At 40.0% G+C, this 14,860-nt stretch overlaps 1 protein-coding gene across 6 annotated transcripts in view; it reads right to left on the reverse strand.

The window, feature by feature from the left end:
• AP (amyloid beta precursor protein) overlaps positions 1–14,860 on the reverse strand; it is a 291,200-nt gene that overhangs the window by 164,441 nt on the left and 111,899 nt on the right. For all 6 annotated transcript variants that reach the window (XM_011726341.3, XM_011726340.3, XM_011726339.3 and 3 more), the window contains exons 4-5: positions 8,921–9,033; positions 6,706–6,899 (exon numbers count right to left, since the gene is read on the reverse strand). In XM_011726341.3, coding sequence (XP_011724643.1) covers positions 6,706–6,899; positions 8,921–9,033 — 307 coding nt within the window. The remainder of the gene's footprint in view (positions 1–6,705; positions 6,900–8,920; positions 9,034–14,860) is intronic.

A 14,860-nucleotide genomic window follows, 5' to 3' on the forward strand; every position in this document is an offset into this window, starting at 1 on the left:
GTTTTAAATATCTCAAATTTTTACAATAATTAAATGAAACGGCAACTATTAAAAAAAGACCAAGAAATATGATGAACCTAATAGAGATGTATTTGAAATGTAGAAGCAGGATTTGTAAGACGGATACATTTCAGGTTCGTGCATGGCAGGTGATTAGCAGCTAGCTGCATTCCAAAGGATAATGCTCATTTCAGAAATCCATACCTTCAAAACTGGGAAAATACAGAATAAAAATGTGGGTTCACCATATTTAAATTCTTTGTAAAATTAAAATATGTACTATGTTAACTCTTACTAAAATTGCTAATAGTTATTTCTCACTATTCCTTTATTCTTAGTTCTGTAAATTGTTTGCCAAATAATCTAAAAATATAAAATAATAATAATATAAAGGGCCCACCGTATCCAGACAGTCAATGGTGCTGGCCTGGTTTTCTGGTGTAGTGAGGGGGCAAGGTGATGTCTTGCCATATGTGACACTGCAGCAATCACCAGAACTGATGAAGTTTAAACTGGGTTCAATACAGAATTGTATATTCCAATGCACACCTGCATACACGGCCATACGCACCCACACAAGCCACCCCGAGCTGTATTAGTTCATTTGTACGTTGCTGATAAAGACATCCCCAAGACTGGGCAATTTACAAAAGAAAGAGGTTTAACTGGACTTACAATTCCACATGGCTGGGGAAGCCTCACAATCATGGTGAAAGGCAAGGGGGAGCAAGTCATGTCTTACGTGGACGGCAGCAGGCAAAGAGAGAGAACTTGTGCAGGTGAACTCCTCTTTTTAAAACCATCAGATCTCGTGAGACTTACTCACTTCACAGGAACAGCATGGGAAAGACTTGCCCCCATGATTCAAGTGTGGGAAAAAAGCCAAAACATATCACTGCCCCCAAAACCAGAGAGTAACATTAACTAACCTGGCCAACATGGTGAAACCCTGTCTCTACTAAAAATACAAAAATTAGCTGGGCATGGTGGTGAGCACCTGAAATCCCAATTACTTGGGAAGCTGAGTCAGGAGAATCGCTTGAACCCAGGAGGCAGAGGTTGCAGTGAGCCAAGATGGCACCACTGTACTCCAGCCTGGGCAACAAGAGCAAAAACTTCATCTTAAAAAAAGAAAAAGAAAAAAAAGAAAACTCTTCTGAGTTACACAGTTTCAAAGAAGATAAGATGCAGTCAAAAGGAAATCACTCCTCCAGATCTTAAGCAGCTCTTTAAAAAAAAAAAGTTTAAAGGAAATAGGAAAAAAAAATCATCTAATTATCCAGAAAGATACATCAGGTTACCGCTCAGCATACTCTCACTATTGTGTGCAAACCTAAACCTAAAAAAATACATCAATAATTAAAAGATTCTGTTTCCTAAAAAAAAAAAAAAAAAAAAAAAAAGTGAGTACCTCCTCTGCAAGAGGAAAAGTGTGACTCTACAACAATTAGAGGGTCTTCTAACATTTCATTTGCTTTATGAATTCAGCAACCCCCATGGAACACTGGGTTCAATCAGATTCTGCAGTTTCAGGTGAGGAGCAGCTCTGCCTCCAGGGCTAGGCTGCCTACCTGGCTAGTCTTACAAGTTAGCTTTCCAAGTGAATTTTCCCATGGAAAATATTCTTACCCATGGCAGCTGGAGTCTGCATATTATTAACATTATGGACATAATTATTATTATTAACATTATGCTACATAATATTAGTAACAGTCTGGATTATTTATACATTACAAACTGCAGAAATAGGTATTCTGAGGTGATCTGAGAACATGACCATTACAACACTGGAGAAATATATACTTGGTAATTTACACATAAATTTCTGAAACACTACTTGTTTTGCCTATGTTAAAGATTTACCTCTTTTTCATACCTCTTTTTCAATGAGGTCATAAAACAGAGCTCATCCCACTAGGAATGTTTCTCTAAATGCCTCACCAGCAATAGAAAAACACTCACCTTCTATAAAAAGAAGTCTCATTAACTACCAAACAACAAAAAACTGTGAATCAAATACCATTTCCAGGAAGATGGTAGCGTGTTTCTCCTTCTTCAACAATTGTCATGTAGCATCCCCTGAAGATGTTTCAAGTCATGTATGTTAAACTTCTATTCTGATTTTACATTTCAAGTGTCAAAAGGAGGGCTGGTTCCTAGGTTGCCAGTTGGTAGGAGCCCAGCTTGTGTGTGGATCAGTGATGCAATACCTTTCTGGCTTTGCCCACATGAGGAAGAAGCCCTGTCTGCCTGCAGGGCTACAGGAAAAGAAGTTAAAAAAATAAAACGTTGCAAGTGACCTCATATTCTAATTATATTGAATCCAAACCAATTTTTTAAAATTTTAAAAACAAGAATAGTTAAAAATAATAATAAAAATTCAGTGGCTCAACCTTAGAAAACATCACTAGGTTATACATACCATTTGTCTTAATGGAAAAATAAAGAGTGATAAGAAATTTCAAGTCATCCAGGAACTACACTGTCCAAATACAGTAGTCACTAGCCACATGTAACTATCAAACACAGTTATGTGGCTAGTTGGAATTGAGATGTGCTGTTAAATTTTTTGTTTGTTTGTTTGTTTGTTTGTTTTTTGAGACGGAGTCTTGCTCTGTCGCCCAGGCTGGAGTGCAGTGGTGCCATCTCGGCTCACTGCAAGCTCTGCCTCCCGAGTTCATGCCATTCTCCTGCCTCAGCCTCCCGAGTAGCTGGGACTACAGGCGCCCGCCACCACGCCTGGCTAATTTTTTGTATTTTTAATAGAGACGGGTTTCACCGTGTTAGCCAGGATGGTCTCGATCTCCTGACCTCGTGATCCGCCCGCCTCGGCCTCCCAAAGTGTTGGGATTACAGGCGTCAGCCACCGCGCCCGGCCGCTGTTAAATGTTAAAAGAAGTGTTAAGACTTCTTATGAAAGAAAGAAACAAAAAAAAAGAACGTAAACTATCTTATTAAATTTTTCATATTGGTCACATGGTATTTCAGATATATTGGATTAAATAAAATGTTGCCAAAACTAAATTCACCTGTTTCTTTTTACTATTTTTAAATTGTCTATCAGAATATGAAAAAGTAAGGCCGGGCGTGGTGGCTCAAGCCTGTAATCCCAGCACTTTGGGAGGCTAAGATGGATGGATAAGGAGGTCAGGAGTTTGAGATCAGCCTGGCCAACATGGTGAAACCCCATCTCTACAAAAATTACAAAAAAAAAAAAAAAAAAAAAATTAGCCGGGCACGCTGGCGCACACCTTTAATCCCAGCTACTTAGGAGGTTGAGGCAGGAGAATCACACGAACCCGGGAGGTAGAGGTTGCAGTGAGCTGAGATCACGCCACTGCACTCCAGCCTGGGTGACAGAGTGAGACTCCATCTCAAAAAACAAAAAAAAAAAAAGAAAGAAAAGAAAAAAGAAAACGAAAAAGAAAGTGGCTCACGTTACATTTGTATTGGACAGTTCTTTCTAAAAGATGGGAACCTCTATAACAGGGGCTATAGAAAAAAAAGGCAAAAAAATTTCATGTTTTAAGAAAGTTTATGAATTTGTGTTAGTCTGCATTCAAAATCATCCTGGGCCATGAGTTGGACAAGTTTGCTATACCATCCAACTTTGGACCACAAAGTCCTTACCAAAAGCTATGAAAAAAAATTTTAAATATACAATTCACTTTGTCTAATATTTATTGAGGACCTATGTGCAAGACATACCAGACACATAAACTATAGTTTGGATTCTAACAGACAAAAAGAGATAGGACTACAATTCATTGGAAGATATGCTATGGTCTTATAAGAAAAGGTAAAGCAAGCGTTGCATGGCAGAGCAAGGCACTTGTAAAGAACCCATCTTTTCAGGTGAACATTTACAAATATATAGGATTTTGATGGGTCATAAGATGTGGCACTTTGGAGTTGACAAATATCTTTATCATACATTAACCCCACTGACAAAAAAGGAAAAATATTTCAGATGGGGCGGAATGGTGGGAACGAAAGCCTAGAGAAAGAAAAGGTCAACGGTTTTAGGGCGCCAGGAGACAGAGTGACATGCATGCATGTACAAGGTTGAAAATGCAGGCTGGGCCGGGCGCGGTGGCTCAAGCCTGTAATCCCAGCACTTTGGGAAGCCGAGACGGGCGGATCACAAGGTCAGGAGATCGAGACCATCCTGGCTAACCCGCTGAAACCCCGTTTCTACTAAAAAATACAAAAAATAGCCAGGCGAGGTGACGGGCGCTTGTAGTCCCAGCCACTGGGGAGGCTGAGGCAGGAGAATGGCGGGAACCCGGGTGGCGGAGCTTGCAGTGAGCTGAGATCCGGCCACTGCACTCCAGCCTGGGCGACCGAGCAAGACTCCGTCTCAAAAAAAAAAAAAAAGTAAATGCAGGCTGAAGCCACGTAAGAGACTTCTGGATGCCGTGCAAGGGAATCTGGACTTTTCTCCGGGTAGAATAAACCATCAAATATTTCCTACCAACTGCCAACAGGATTAAAAACACATAGTAGAAAGATAGTAATGCATGGGAAATAATTACCTGGGAGGACAGTGGATGAAGCCTGGAGGTGTGGGGGAGAAGGAGACCGAAAATGCAAGAAAGGAAGAGATAATTGAGAGTCCAGCAGAACATAATCGTAAGAGGGAAGACAGGAAACAAAGGGAATAGAAGAAGGTACAAGGGATGCTGAGGGACAGGAGAAAATTCATTGGTTTATTCAACAAACATGTACTGGGCACCTACCAAATGTCAGGCACCATGTTGCAGAAATTCACAATGGATGACTGTGGAGGGGTCATATGTAGAGCATGAGAGAGAGTTACGCTGGGAACCAAGGAGAATGAAGTTTGCCTGGATCAACTGCTATGGGGAAGACGATAGGTCATCAAGACAGAGATAATTAGGGGCATCTAGTAACATTAAGATCCCAGCTGATGTTACAGCATGAATAAGAAATGGAATTAAGTGGTAAGGTTACATGACTTGATACTTTAGAAATCCCAGAAGCAACTAAAGAAAAAAATTAATTTTTTCTAGCTATGGAGAATTGACAAAAATATGTTTAGAAAATGTGAAGGGTATCAGCCAAGTCAAGGATGTTCAATGGAATAGGTAAGAATGGTTATTCATTGATTCCATCCTGATTAGAAACGCAGGCAGGGAAAAAGAGGATAATGGACTAAAAGCCTGAACTGGGGAGGTGATTATGAGGGAAGATCATGGTCAGAGGGGAATATCAAAACTAGAAACCTTATGGGTACAATATTTCTGAGCAATCTGAGAGTCTAAAGCATGACTGTGTTCAGGTACTGAAATGGAACACAAATGAAGGTAACTAGGAAGGAGCTGGCGAGCATGTCAACTGAATATCAACCTGGACAGTGACATCATCACTGAAGACTGTAATAGGTGGGGTAACCATATGACCCAGTTTGCCTGGGTCCTTCAGTTTATGACTGTGGTCCCAGTGTTCTAGCTGATATAGATAACAAACTCTATGGGGGCCCTAGTAGCACATTACATGGGAAATTTAAAGAAAAAAAACAAGCATCCTGTAGTTTGGTGATTATAAACTTACAAGTCCTATTGAAAGTCCTGTTTGGAAATCTGTAGCTCTAGGGAACATCTGAGAGAATACTGAAGGAAAAAGAGAGGTGATACAATCATCCCACCTCAGGGGATGAGACAGCATGAAATCAATGCCTGAACCAGATGGCATTTCCAACCCAAAGATTCTCATTTTATAATTTTATGATTTGAATATAAATGTTCGCCTTCAATTAAGAATGAGGGCTGGGCACAATGGCTTACGCCTGTAATCCCAGCACTTTGGGAGGCCGAGGCAGGCGGATCACGAGGTCAGGAGATCAAGACCATCCTGGCTAACACGGTGAAACCCCGTCTCCAATAAAAATACAAAAATTAGCCAGGCGAGATGGTGGGCGCCTGTAGTCCCAGCTACTCGGGAGGCTGAGGCAGGAGAATGGCGTGAACCCGGGAGGCGGAGCTTGCAGTGAGCTGAGATTGTGCCACTGCGCTCCAGCCTGGGCGACAGAGCAAGACTCCGTCTCAAAAAAAAAAGAATGAGAATCAGGTAAGAAGTAATGGGACTAAGCTCCATAAGAAAAAGAGGTGAAAACAGATTTCTTTACAATCATGAAATCAAAGGTAGTTAAAAAAAATTAACAAGCATCAAGCATTTATTAATGCCTTTGACTTCCACAATGAAGGAAAAGATGATAAAAGGCAAAACCCCCCCCCCCCAAAAAAAACCTTACACATCCACACACAAAACCCCCAAAATCTCAAACCAAACCTTTCTTAACAAAAATTCACCTTGAACTAATGACGGACAATCCCAGATAGCATTTAAAAAATATTTAAAAATTAATGACCAAAACAGAATGCCATTATTATTTCAACTCCCTGTTAGAACCACCAGTAACCTATGATAGCTACCAGTGGGATTTTGATCCCAAGTTTAATATTAAACAGTTAAAACTAACTCTGTGATGGGTGATTGACATTATTATTAATTCAACAGGATGCCATAAAAAGTGATAGTTAAGATTTTTTGCATAACAGCAGACTTTGATGGGAGTGGGCAGAGACCTTTTTAGTGATAAACAGAAAGATTCATTTACAGGATACAAATACTCTGTGCACGATGTTTCAGCATCTCTGAGGCTGAACACAAAGGCCACCTTACCTCCCGTCTGCATAGTCTGTGTCTGCTCCGCCCCACCAGACATCCGAGTCATCCTCCTCCGCATCAGCAGAATCCACATTGTCACTTTCCTCAGCCAGTGGGCAACACACAAACTCTACCCCTCGGAACTTATCGATTCCGCAGGGCAGCAACATGCCGTAGTCATGCAAGTTGGTGCTCTTCTCACTGCACGTCTACAAAGTGTGGGGAGAAAACAGGGAGTGGTAGAGTAGATGTGTTTCATTGTAAGAAAACTCCACATAAAATAATCAACAGGCAGACCCAATATATTAGGAACCAATTTCACAAAGGAAAAGATCATTTGCTTTTTGAGTGAATTCACAACAGGATTTTTTTTTAGCATGGGTTACGCTTTGGTACTCTTTTTTTTCTTAAGATTATTATTTATTTAATAAGACCATGATGTTATATAATAGAGGTTTATACGAACAACTGGAAAGAAAACTAATTGAGAAATAAGATGTAGAAGGTTCCACTGGCGAATAGATACCAGAGAATTAATGCTTTCTAGCTTAATTCGTGTATCCAGGTAGATCCCCAGCTCACTCCTACCTCCCTTACAGATGGAAGTTTCTCTCACATGGACCTGCCTTATCCTAGAAATTCTGACTCTCTTGGTTCACTTTGTTACTCTAAAACAATCCTGAGAAGAGAAGAAATTATCCCCTGCAGCCACTATGCATCAGAACTTACAGTCATTAGAGATTTCTCCTTGAATGTTTTTTTGTTTTTTGGGATTTGCTAAATTTGCACAAATCTAGATTAGCATAAAGCTCTGAGAGCATCCACTAGTGATAAATGAAGGATTAATAATTCAATACACAAAGGTAAACAATGAAAATATTAGAGACTGTATTTTGACCTTACGGGAGTCATTTTTGTTTCTTAGAGACAAAGGATTTTTCTTATGAAAACACAGAAGGAATAAAAAATGAGGTTATCAAATAGGTAGCTGGACTTCAACTTATTTGGTTTTCTTAAACTCAGCAAGCTCTTAAACCTCCAAAACACATTTTTATATAATGAAAATTTTATTCTACAGTGAATCCAAATGTATTATTTTGTAAGAGGCAACAAATAATGCTAAATCTTCCGTGGTATTTTCTGCCTAACAGCTATAAAGCTAGGATACAATGGTTAAGCTAAGCTAGATCAGATTTCTCAACCCCAGCACTACTGATGTTTTGGACTGGATAATTCTTGGGGGTGGAGGGTGGTTATCCTGTTGGCTGTAGGATGTTTAGCAGAACCTTTGGCCTCTGGACACTATCAGATGCCAGTAACACCACTCCCTCAAGTTGTGATAACCAAAAATGTCTCCACACATGTGCCGGGGAGGGACAGGGGATCAAAATTGACCCAAGTGAAGCCCTAGGGAGCTTGACAAAGGTGCCTAATTCTAGTAGACTGATCTTACCACAAATAAACTATATGAAATTATTAGAAAAACTATCAAAGGGACACAGCTAGCTATGAAGGTGGTCACACTACACAGTGGCCTTTTCATGCTAAGTATCTTGTATCTTTTATTGGCTTAGCCAAAAGCAGAGGTCAACCAAGTGCTCGGTCAGACTCACCCTGTGGAAAACTCAAGATAGTATGCGTGGCCTTACGTATATAAAATTGGACAGGATAACTTAGAAACTGAATTCTGACTGGAGCTTTCAGGCTGGTACAAACAAGCTACCTCACTGTTCTACCACCGTATTCACTAATAGATAACAGGGGAAAAGGTTAAATTATTAAAAAATTATATATGACAAAAGAAAAAACAGGTGAATAAAAATAGTCTGAAGGGTAAACTTTAAAGTTGTGACTATTAAAGATTATATTTTTAAATTATAAGGCATGGCACAGACCACTTTTATTTTTAAGTTGCGAAACACGACACAGGCACATAATGAATCTAGTTCAACTGGCCCTATTTTTGACTTTTTAAAAATATTCACGGATGGGGAGGCTGTGCATGTGTGGGGACAGGGGGTACACGGGAACTCTTACTTTCCATTCGATGTTGCTGTGAACCTAAAATCACTCTAAAAACTAAAATCTGGTTTACAGATAGTAGCATTGGGTTTTTTTCTTAAATAACTTATTAACATAGCTGTTGCCTCAAAATACCCTCTAAAATGCTATTAGGTATGTCCCCAGGAAATCTTCACTTTGCAATAAGAAAGAATTTATGGGCTGGTACCTCTTTGGCGACGGTGTGCCAGTGAAGATGAGTTTCGCAAACATCCATCCTCTCCTGGTGTAAGAATTTGCACTTGTCAGGAACGAGAAGGGCATCGCTTACAAACTCACCAACTGAAAGAAAGGAAAACTACTTCCCGTCATTCCATCTGTATCACAGTGTTCTTACCGCAGAGAAGGCATCAAAGAAAGACAGACTTCAAGACAAGTTAAAACAGCCTTTCAATGCCTAAGCAACCCAATCGAGACCCTACTACCTTTAGAATGTTATGTCTGGCCTCCTTAAGCAACTCAGTTTCTTGCCACACCAAATTTGACGGTTAAAGTAATTCCTAAATGCTGCAGTGAAATTCTCCCTTAATTAATCTGAATCTCTTGCTTCAAAATTAATCCTAAAAAGCTGCTTAACTAGAGAACCAATTACCATTCTATTATAACGGGGGGTAAAATACAAATATTGACATTGTCTAGGTGAGCATTTGAGCAAAATCAATAGAAATCCCTGTCTACTTCTCTTTCTCGGACATTTTAATCTGCTTGTAAATCAAATAGAGATTTTAGCATTTTTCTACTTCCTAGGCAAAAACCCCAAAATTGTATTTTATATATATGTTTACATAACGCGCATAAGAGAGAAAGAGAGAGTTTAATTCATTTTAGTTCTGAAAACTGTTCCTCAGACTTTTGCTATATCTTTAAAGAAAATTTATATCATGAAAATTATTTCCAGGCACTTCTGATACTGAAGATATAAAGATATTACATAAAGTCCTACATGAACTCAGTCTAACGTAAAAGACAGATAATTAGCACATTATATGTAAGCTGTAAACTTAATTTTCGTTTTGTTCACTGCAATATTCCCAGTTTTTAGCAAAGATTCTTGCACTTAGTAGGCAATAAATATCTGTTGATGAATGAACAAGTTAAATTCTGTAATAGAGATGAGGAAAGTGCCAGGCCAATATCTTCCGTGCAGTGGGAAAAACCTCAAAGAAGAAATAACATGAATCTGAATGGTGAGAAGTAGTATGCCACATGGGAAATGAATTGAACTTTCATGATATAAGGATAGAATCTGTCTTGCTTGGCCGGGCGCCGTGGCTCACGCCCGTAATCCCAGCACTTTGGGAGGCTGAGCCTGGTGGATCACGAGGTCAGGAGATCGAGACCGTCCTGGCTAACATGATTAAACCCCGTCTCTACTAAAACTACGAAAAAAATTAGTCGGGAGTGGTGGCGGGCGCCTGTAGTCCCAGCTACTCAGGAGGCTGAGGCAGGAGAATGGCATGAACCCAGGAGGTGGAGCTTGCAGTGAGCCGAGATTGCACCACTGCACTCCAGCCTGGACCACAGAGCAAGACTCCATCTCAAAAAAAAAAAAAAAAAAAAAAAAGAATCTGTCTTACTTGCCATTATAACCCCACAATGGCCTAGTTCTGGCAAACATGAAGAACTCTATTATAGAATCCAAATGGATGGATGGATGGGTAGCAAAAGACCCTTCAAAATGAGGGAGCCTCCGTGCAAAGAAAGAGAAAAGAACCAGCAAGGCGTACTTGCAGCCCATCATGGCTGGAGCACAAAGGAAGTGGCAAAGGGAGTCCAGAAGGAAGTAGCATGGGGGAAGCATGTTGGACTCTAATTTTAAAGAGGCTTAGGTTTTGGATGCCATTTTGGAAGAAGCAACATAGGCCAAAAGTTTCCACCCGACCCCAGAGAAACTCTATAATTAAGTGAAGGATAGACCAGCATAGTGAAACCATGAAAGCAGGGAGACCACCAAGTAGGTCACTGTGGTCCTTCCAGCAAAACATGCAAGAATACACATAAACCCACAATTCCCACGGAGCAAAGAATACAGATTGTCCACACACCAGCAAAGATAGGAACCAATGTCCTTCCTTCATAGTAAGCTACAGGACACTTCCTGAAATGCAACATAAAGAGGGATGAAAAGCCCTAAGAAGGGGAAGGAAGTAACTTTGCATTCTCATAAAGGTGTTTAAACTTTAGTCTGTTTCTAGCTCAAACACATAAGATGTATCGTGATACTGAAGTACTTATTTCAGTAAGTACTATTTAGATAAAAATCTAAGCAAATCATAGGGGAGAATAAGCACTGTATCTTGTCATTCCTTAAGTCTTTAAAATGATCGACGCTGCCCATAGCAGTATAGTGTGTGTTGCAGGGAATGCAAAAATTATGAGACATGATACCCCAAAGACTGCAGGTGTCACTTTGCAGGGAAGAAATCAGTGAGTACTGAGCACCCATCCCATGCGGCTCCACAGGGCCACATCACAGGTTCTTTTATAACCCTCACTTCCCAGGGGAGGAATCTCTGCCAAGAAACCTAAGGCCACCTACCTCGGGAGATTATAACCTAGCCCCAGAGATAAGCATTAAGATATAAATTACAAGGAAAGAAATAACAAGGTAATGCAAATGATATCACATTTCTCTTTTATATAGGATGATGTAAAAGAAAACACAAAAACACAAGAAGGGCTGGAGAATGGAAAGTAAAGGTAATCTCATCTAAAACAAATACCATTCCCAGGTGCATTTCTCAGGGTTTCTGGGGGCTCTCAGGGTTTCTGAGGTCAGGGACCAACCCTAGCTGCTTGGAAGAACACCTGATGTCTGAGGCATCCCGATTTTCTAGGTTACAGGAGGCCACAAGTGACCTGTGACCTGAAGATGCTCACCTCATCTGTCAGCTCTGCTCAGCCGTATTTGCAAATGTCTAAACTAAGAAGTGATGCTTTTCTATTTAATGAGTAATTATTCGAAAAATTACATGCCTATCATGTACAAATAGGTCAAAGAGTTTAAAAAAATTAATGCTGGCCCAAAGCTACTAAATCAGTTCGTGAGAAGAGCCAGAGCAGGGATCAGATCCACTCGACCTTGGCCTGCCAGAGTTCTTGGGGGCATAAACCAGACAGTAAGTGCCAAACACCACCACCAAATCAACTTGTTTTATCTGCCCTTAGTCAATCTGCTGAGGACTAGATCATAATGCAAAGCTAAAGTTACCAAGACATATTTACTTATTCACCAAAAGGACATGTACTGCATTAATCTTTTTGTGTATTTTGAGACAAGGTCTCACTCTGTCACCCTGGCTGGAATGTAGTGGTTGGATCAAGGGCTCACTGCAGCCCCGACCTCCTGGGGTGATGCAATCCTCCCACCTCGGCCTCTTGAGTAGCTGCGACTACAGGTGTGCCCCATCATGCCCAGCTAATTATTTTACTTTTTGCAGAGACAGGGTCTAGATATGTTGCCCGGCTGGTCGTGAACTCCTAGGGTCAAGCGATCTGCCAGTCTCAGCCTCCCAAAGTGTGGGATTACAGACATGAGCCACCATGACCAGCCAGTCTGAGCATTTTTAATGAGGAGTTGGTAAACAAGCTTTTCTTAAAAGCCTGTATCAAATAAAAGTTGCCTTGGATATTAGGAGTTCATTAGCTAAGGATGTTATTCTTACTTTCATCTGGCAGAAAATCTATCCAAGAGAACCATATTCTTGAACTTGTGTTTAGGACAGAGGTTGGCAAACTACTACTTGTGGACCAAGTCTGCTCACCCACCCACCCTGCCCCCAACACCTGTATTTCTGCATTAGTCTGACTATAACAATCGTTCATTATGTTTATAAGTGGCTACTGAACCTTCTAACTTGCAAAACATTTCATTTGATACTGCCACGATGTCTTAGTTTCTTATATTGCACAGAGCTAAGAAATGTGTTCCTCAAAATGACAATGGTTTTTTAAAGGATTAAAACTGGTTATTTAATAAGCTCTCAGGACTAATGGCAAAACAAAAACTTCACTGTATTCTAACATTAAAATAAAATTTAGCAGTGGACAGCACTGCTTATGTTACTTTTAAAATTTGATGAAACATGTTAGAATGCTACACATCAGAAATTGTAAGCGATTCAACCGCAAAAATCTGTTTTAAAAAATTTTTAATAAGAGTTAAGAGTGCTAAAATATAATGAAGCCTTTTTCACCAACTGGCTTCGCATGGTTTATATTTTCTTTTTTTAATTAAAAAATATTGTACTTAAAAATCTTTGCTAGGACAACAGGTATATGGAAACGGTATTTTCTACTCAAATTTGCTGTGAACTTATACTACTTTGTTTTTAAAAACAAAGTTTGTTAATTTTAAAAAGACTATGATCGTATATACCTGAGTTTCTCTCCACAGCCACGTATACCTTATTTTTTTACAAATGCTTCTGTTTATTTGCTTTGATCTTTCAGGTAAAAAAAGTTCGTAACAGAATTCTGGTATAAGAGATCAAAGACCAAAACAAATTAAGCATCATAATGAGAAATCATGTTCCTGTTTACGGCAAACTTTAGGAAATTTGGCACCATTTATTTCCAGCGGATAAATTCATCAATATACACTACGCATGCTTATTGCTAAACATACAACCTGGTTTCTTGCTTAAACAATTCACAATTTATATTCAAAACACATGTCACACACCACACACACACCCCCCCCACAACTGAAAGGGAGTTTTCAAAGCTAATGAACAAAATCTGGGTCTGTCTTCTTGGCTATGAAGTCTTGGCAAGGTGAACAAGGATGGCAAATTCAATAGGAGTCTGCAGGCCTCAATCTGCTAGCTCCTTGGTGGTCTTTGAGAGGACTGTCTAGCTCAAATTACCTCATTGTGCAGATGGGAGGAAAAGAGCCCAGGTCAGGTGACTTGCCCACAGAGCCAACTGGCAGTAGAACTAGACTGAAAATCCAGGTCTCCAGTTCTCCATCCAAGAGTGGTAACTCAACTCACTCATTTAAACTCTGTTCAAAATGGTTCATTTGGCCCATTTCCTTTGGCTTTTACAAAAGTAGTTCACTTTTAGACTGTGAAGTACTTTAATATTATAATCCACAATGTGGTCAGTTGGACAATAAAACTCGACTTAAATGAGCTAGCAAGCCACACAGAACAGCTGGGAATGCATTCGGCGGCAGAGAACAGACCACATGTCAAACCTGGCTTAAACACACGGTAGGATTGTGTATCTCACCTAAGAAGTGACATTGAAGCTAGGGCCACCGCAGACATTCCATGATGCCATCAGGGACCAGGGTATTCCCATCTTTCTGTATTGCCATCCTTAGCACGTTGGTTTTATCCTCGTGTTTTATGGTCACAAAATGGTCACAGAAATTCAAGACTTTGTGTCCAAGTTCCAGGCAGAAGGCAGGGGAAACAAGACAAAGGTGAAAGGTTTTCTGTTGTTTATTTTCCTCTAATAAAGCTTTGCTCTGTTACTTGGGAGGGACATACTCCTCAGCAAATCCCACTGAGGCCATATATGCCATTACTATGATCTGGCTACACACACCTGCAAGGGAATCTGTGAAAGTATTTTCAGCAGAGGGCATTGTCACCCTGAACAAAAAAAAATCTGGAATTCTTTTAGAAAGGAAAAAATGGGAATGAATATCAAACAGGCGAGTAGCAGAGGCTCCCACGCTATGGAATTTAAAGTATATTTTTCGATTTCTTTATGCTGTCTTTTCAAAAGACAGACAGAATTCCAGGAAGAAGACAGAATTCAGAGTAAAAAGTACTGCAACTAAAACCACAGTAACTCCCCAATCCAAGACACTTGGAGAAATGAGAAGGGAAAGATGTCTCAAAACTGACACTGCTGCCAGGATGGCGGCACCTAGGGGTGTCATCCCAGCTATTTGAGAGGCTGTGGTGGGAGGATCACTTGAGCCCAGGAATTTGAGGCCAGCCTGCATAACTTAGAGAGACCCTATCTCTAAAAATAAATGTTTAAAATCAAGATATTAAAATAATTAAAAAAAAAAAAAACCAGACTGCTAAAGTTTTGAGCGTCAGAGTGGGATTGAGTAGATTAATGTAAAAGATTCCAGAGCCATATGCAG

Source organism: Macaca nemestrina, chromosome 4, assembly GCF_043159975.1.
Source record: "Macaca nemestrina isolate mMacNem1 chromosome 4, mMacNem.hap1, whole genome shotgun sequence".
Lineage (NCBI taxonomy): Eukaryota > Metazoa > Chordata > Mammalia > Primates > Cercopithecidae > Macaca > Macaca nemestrina.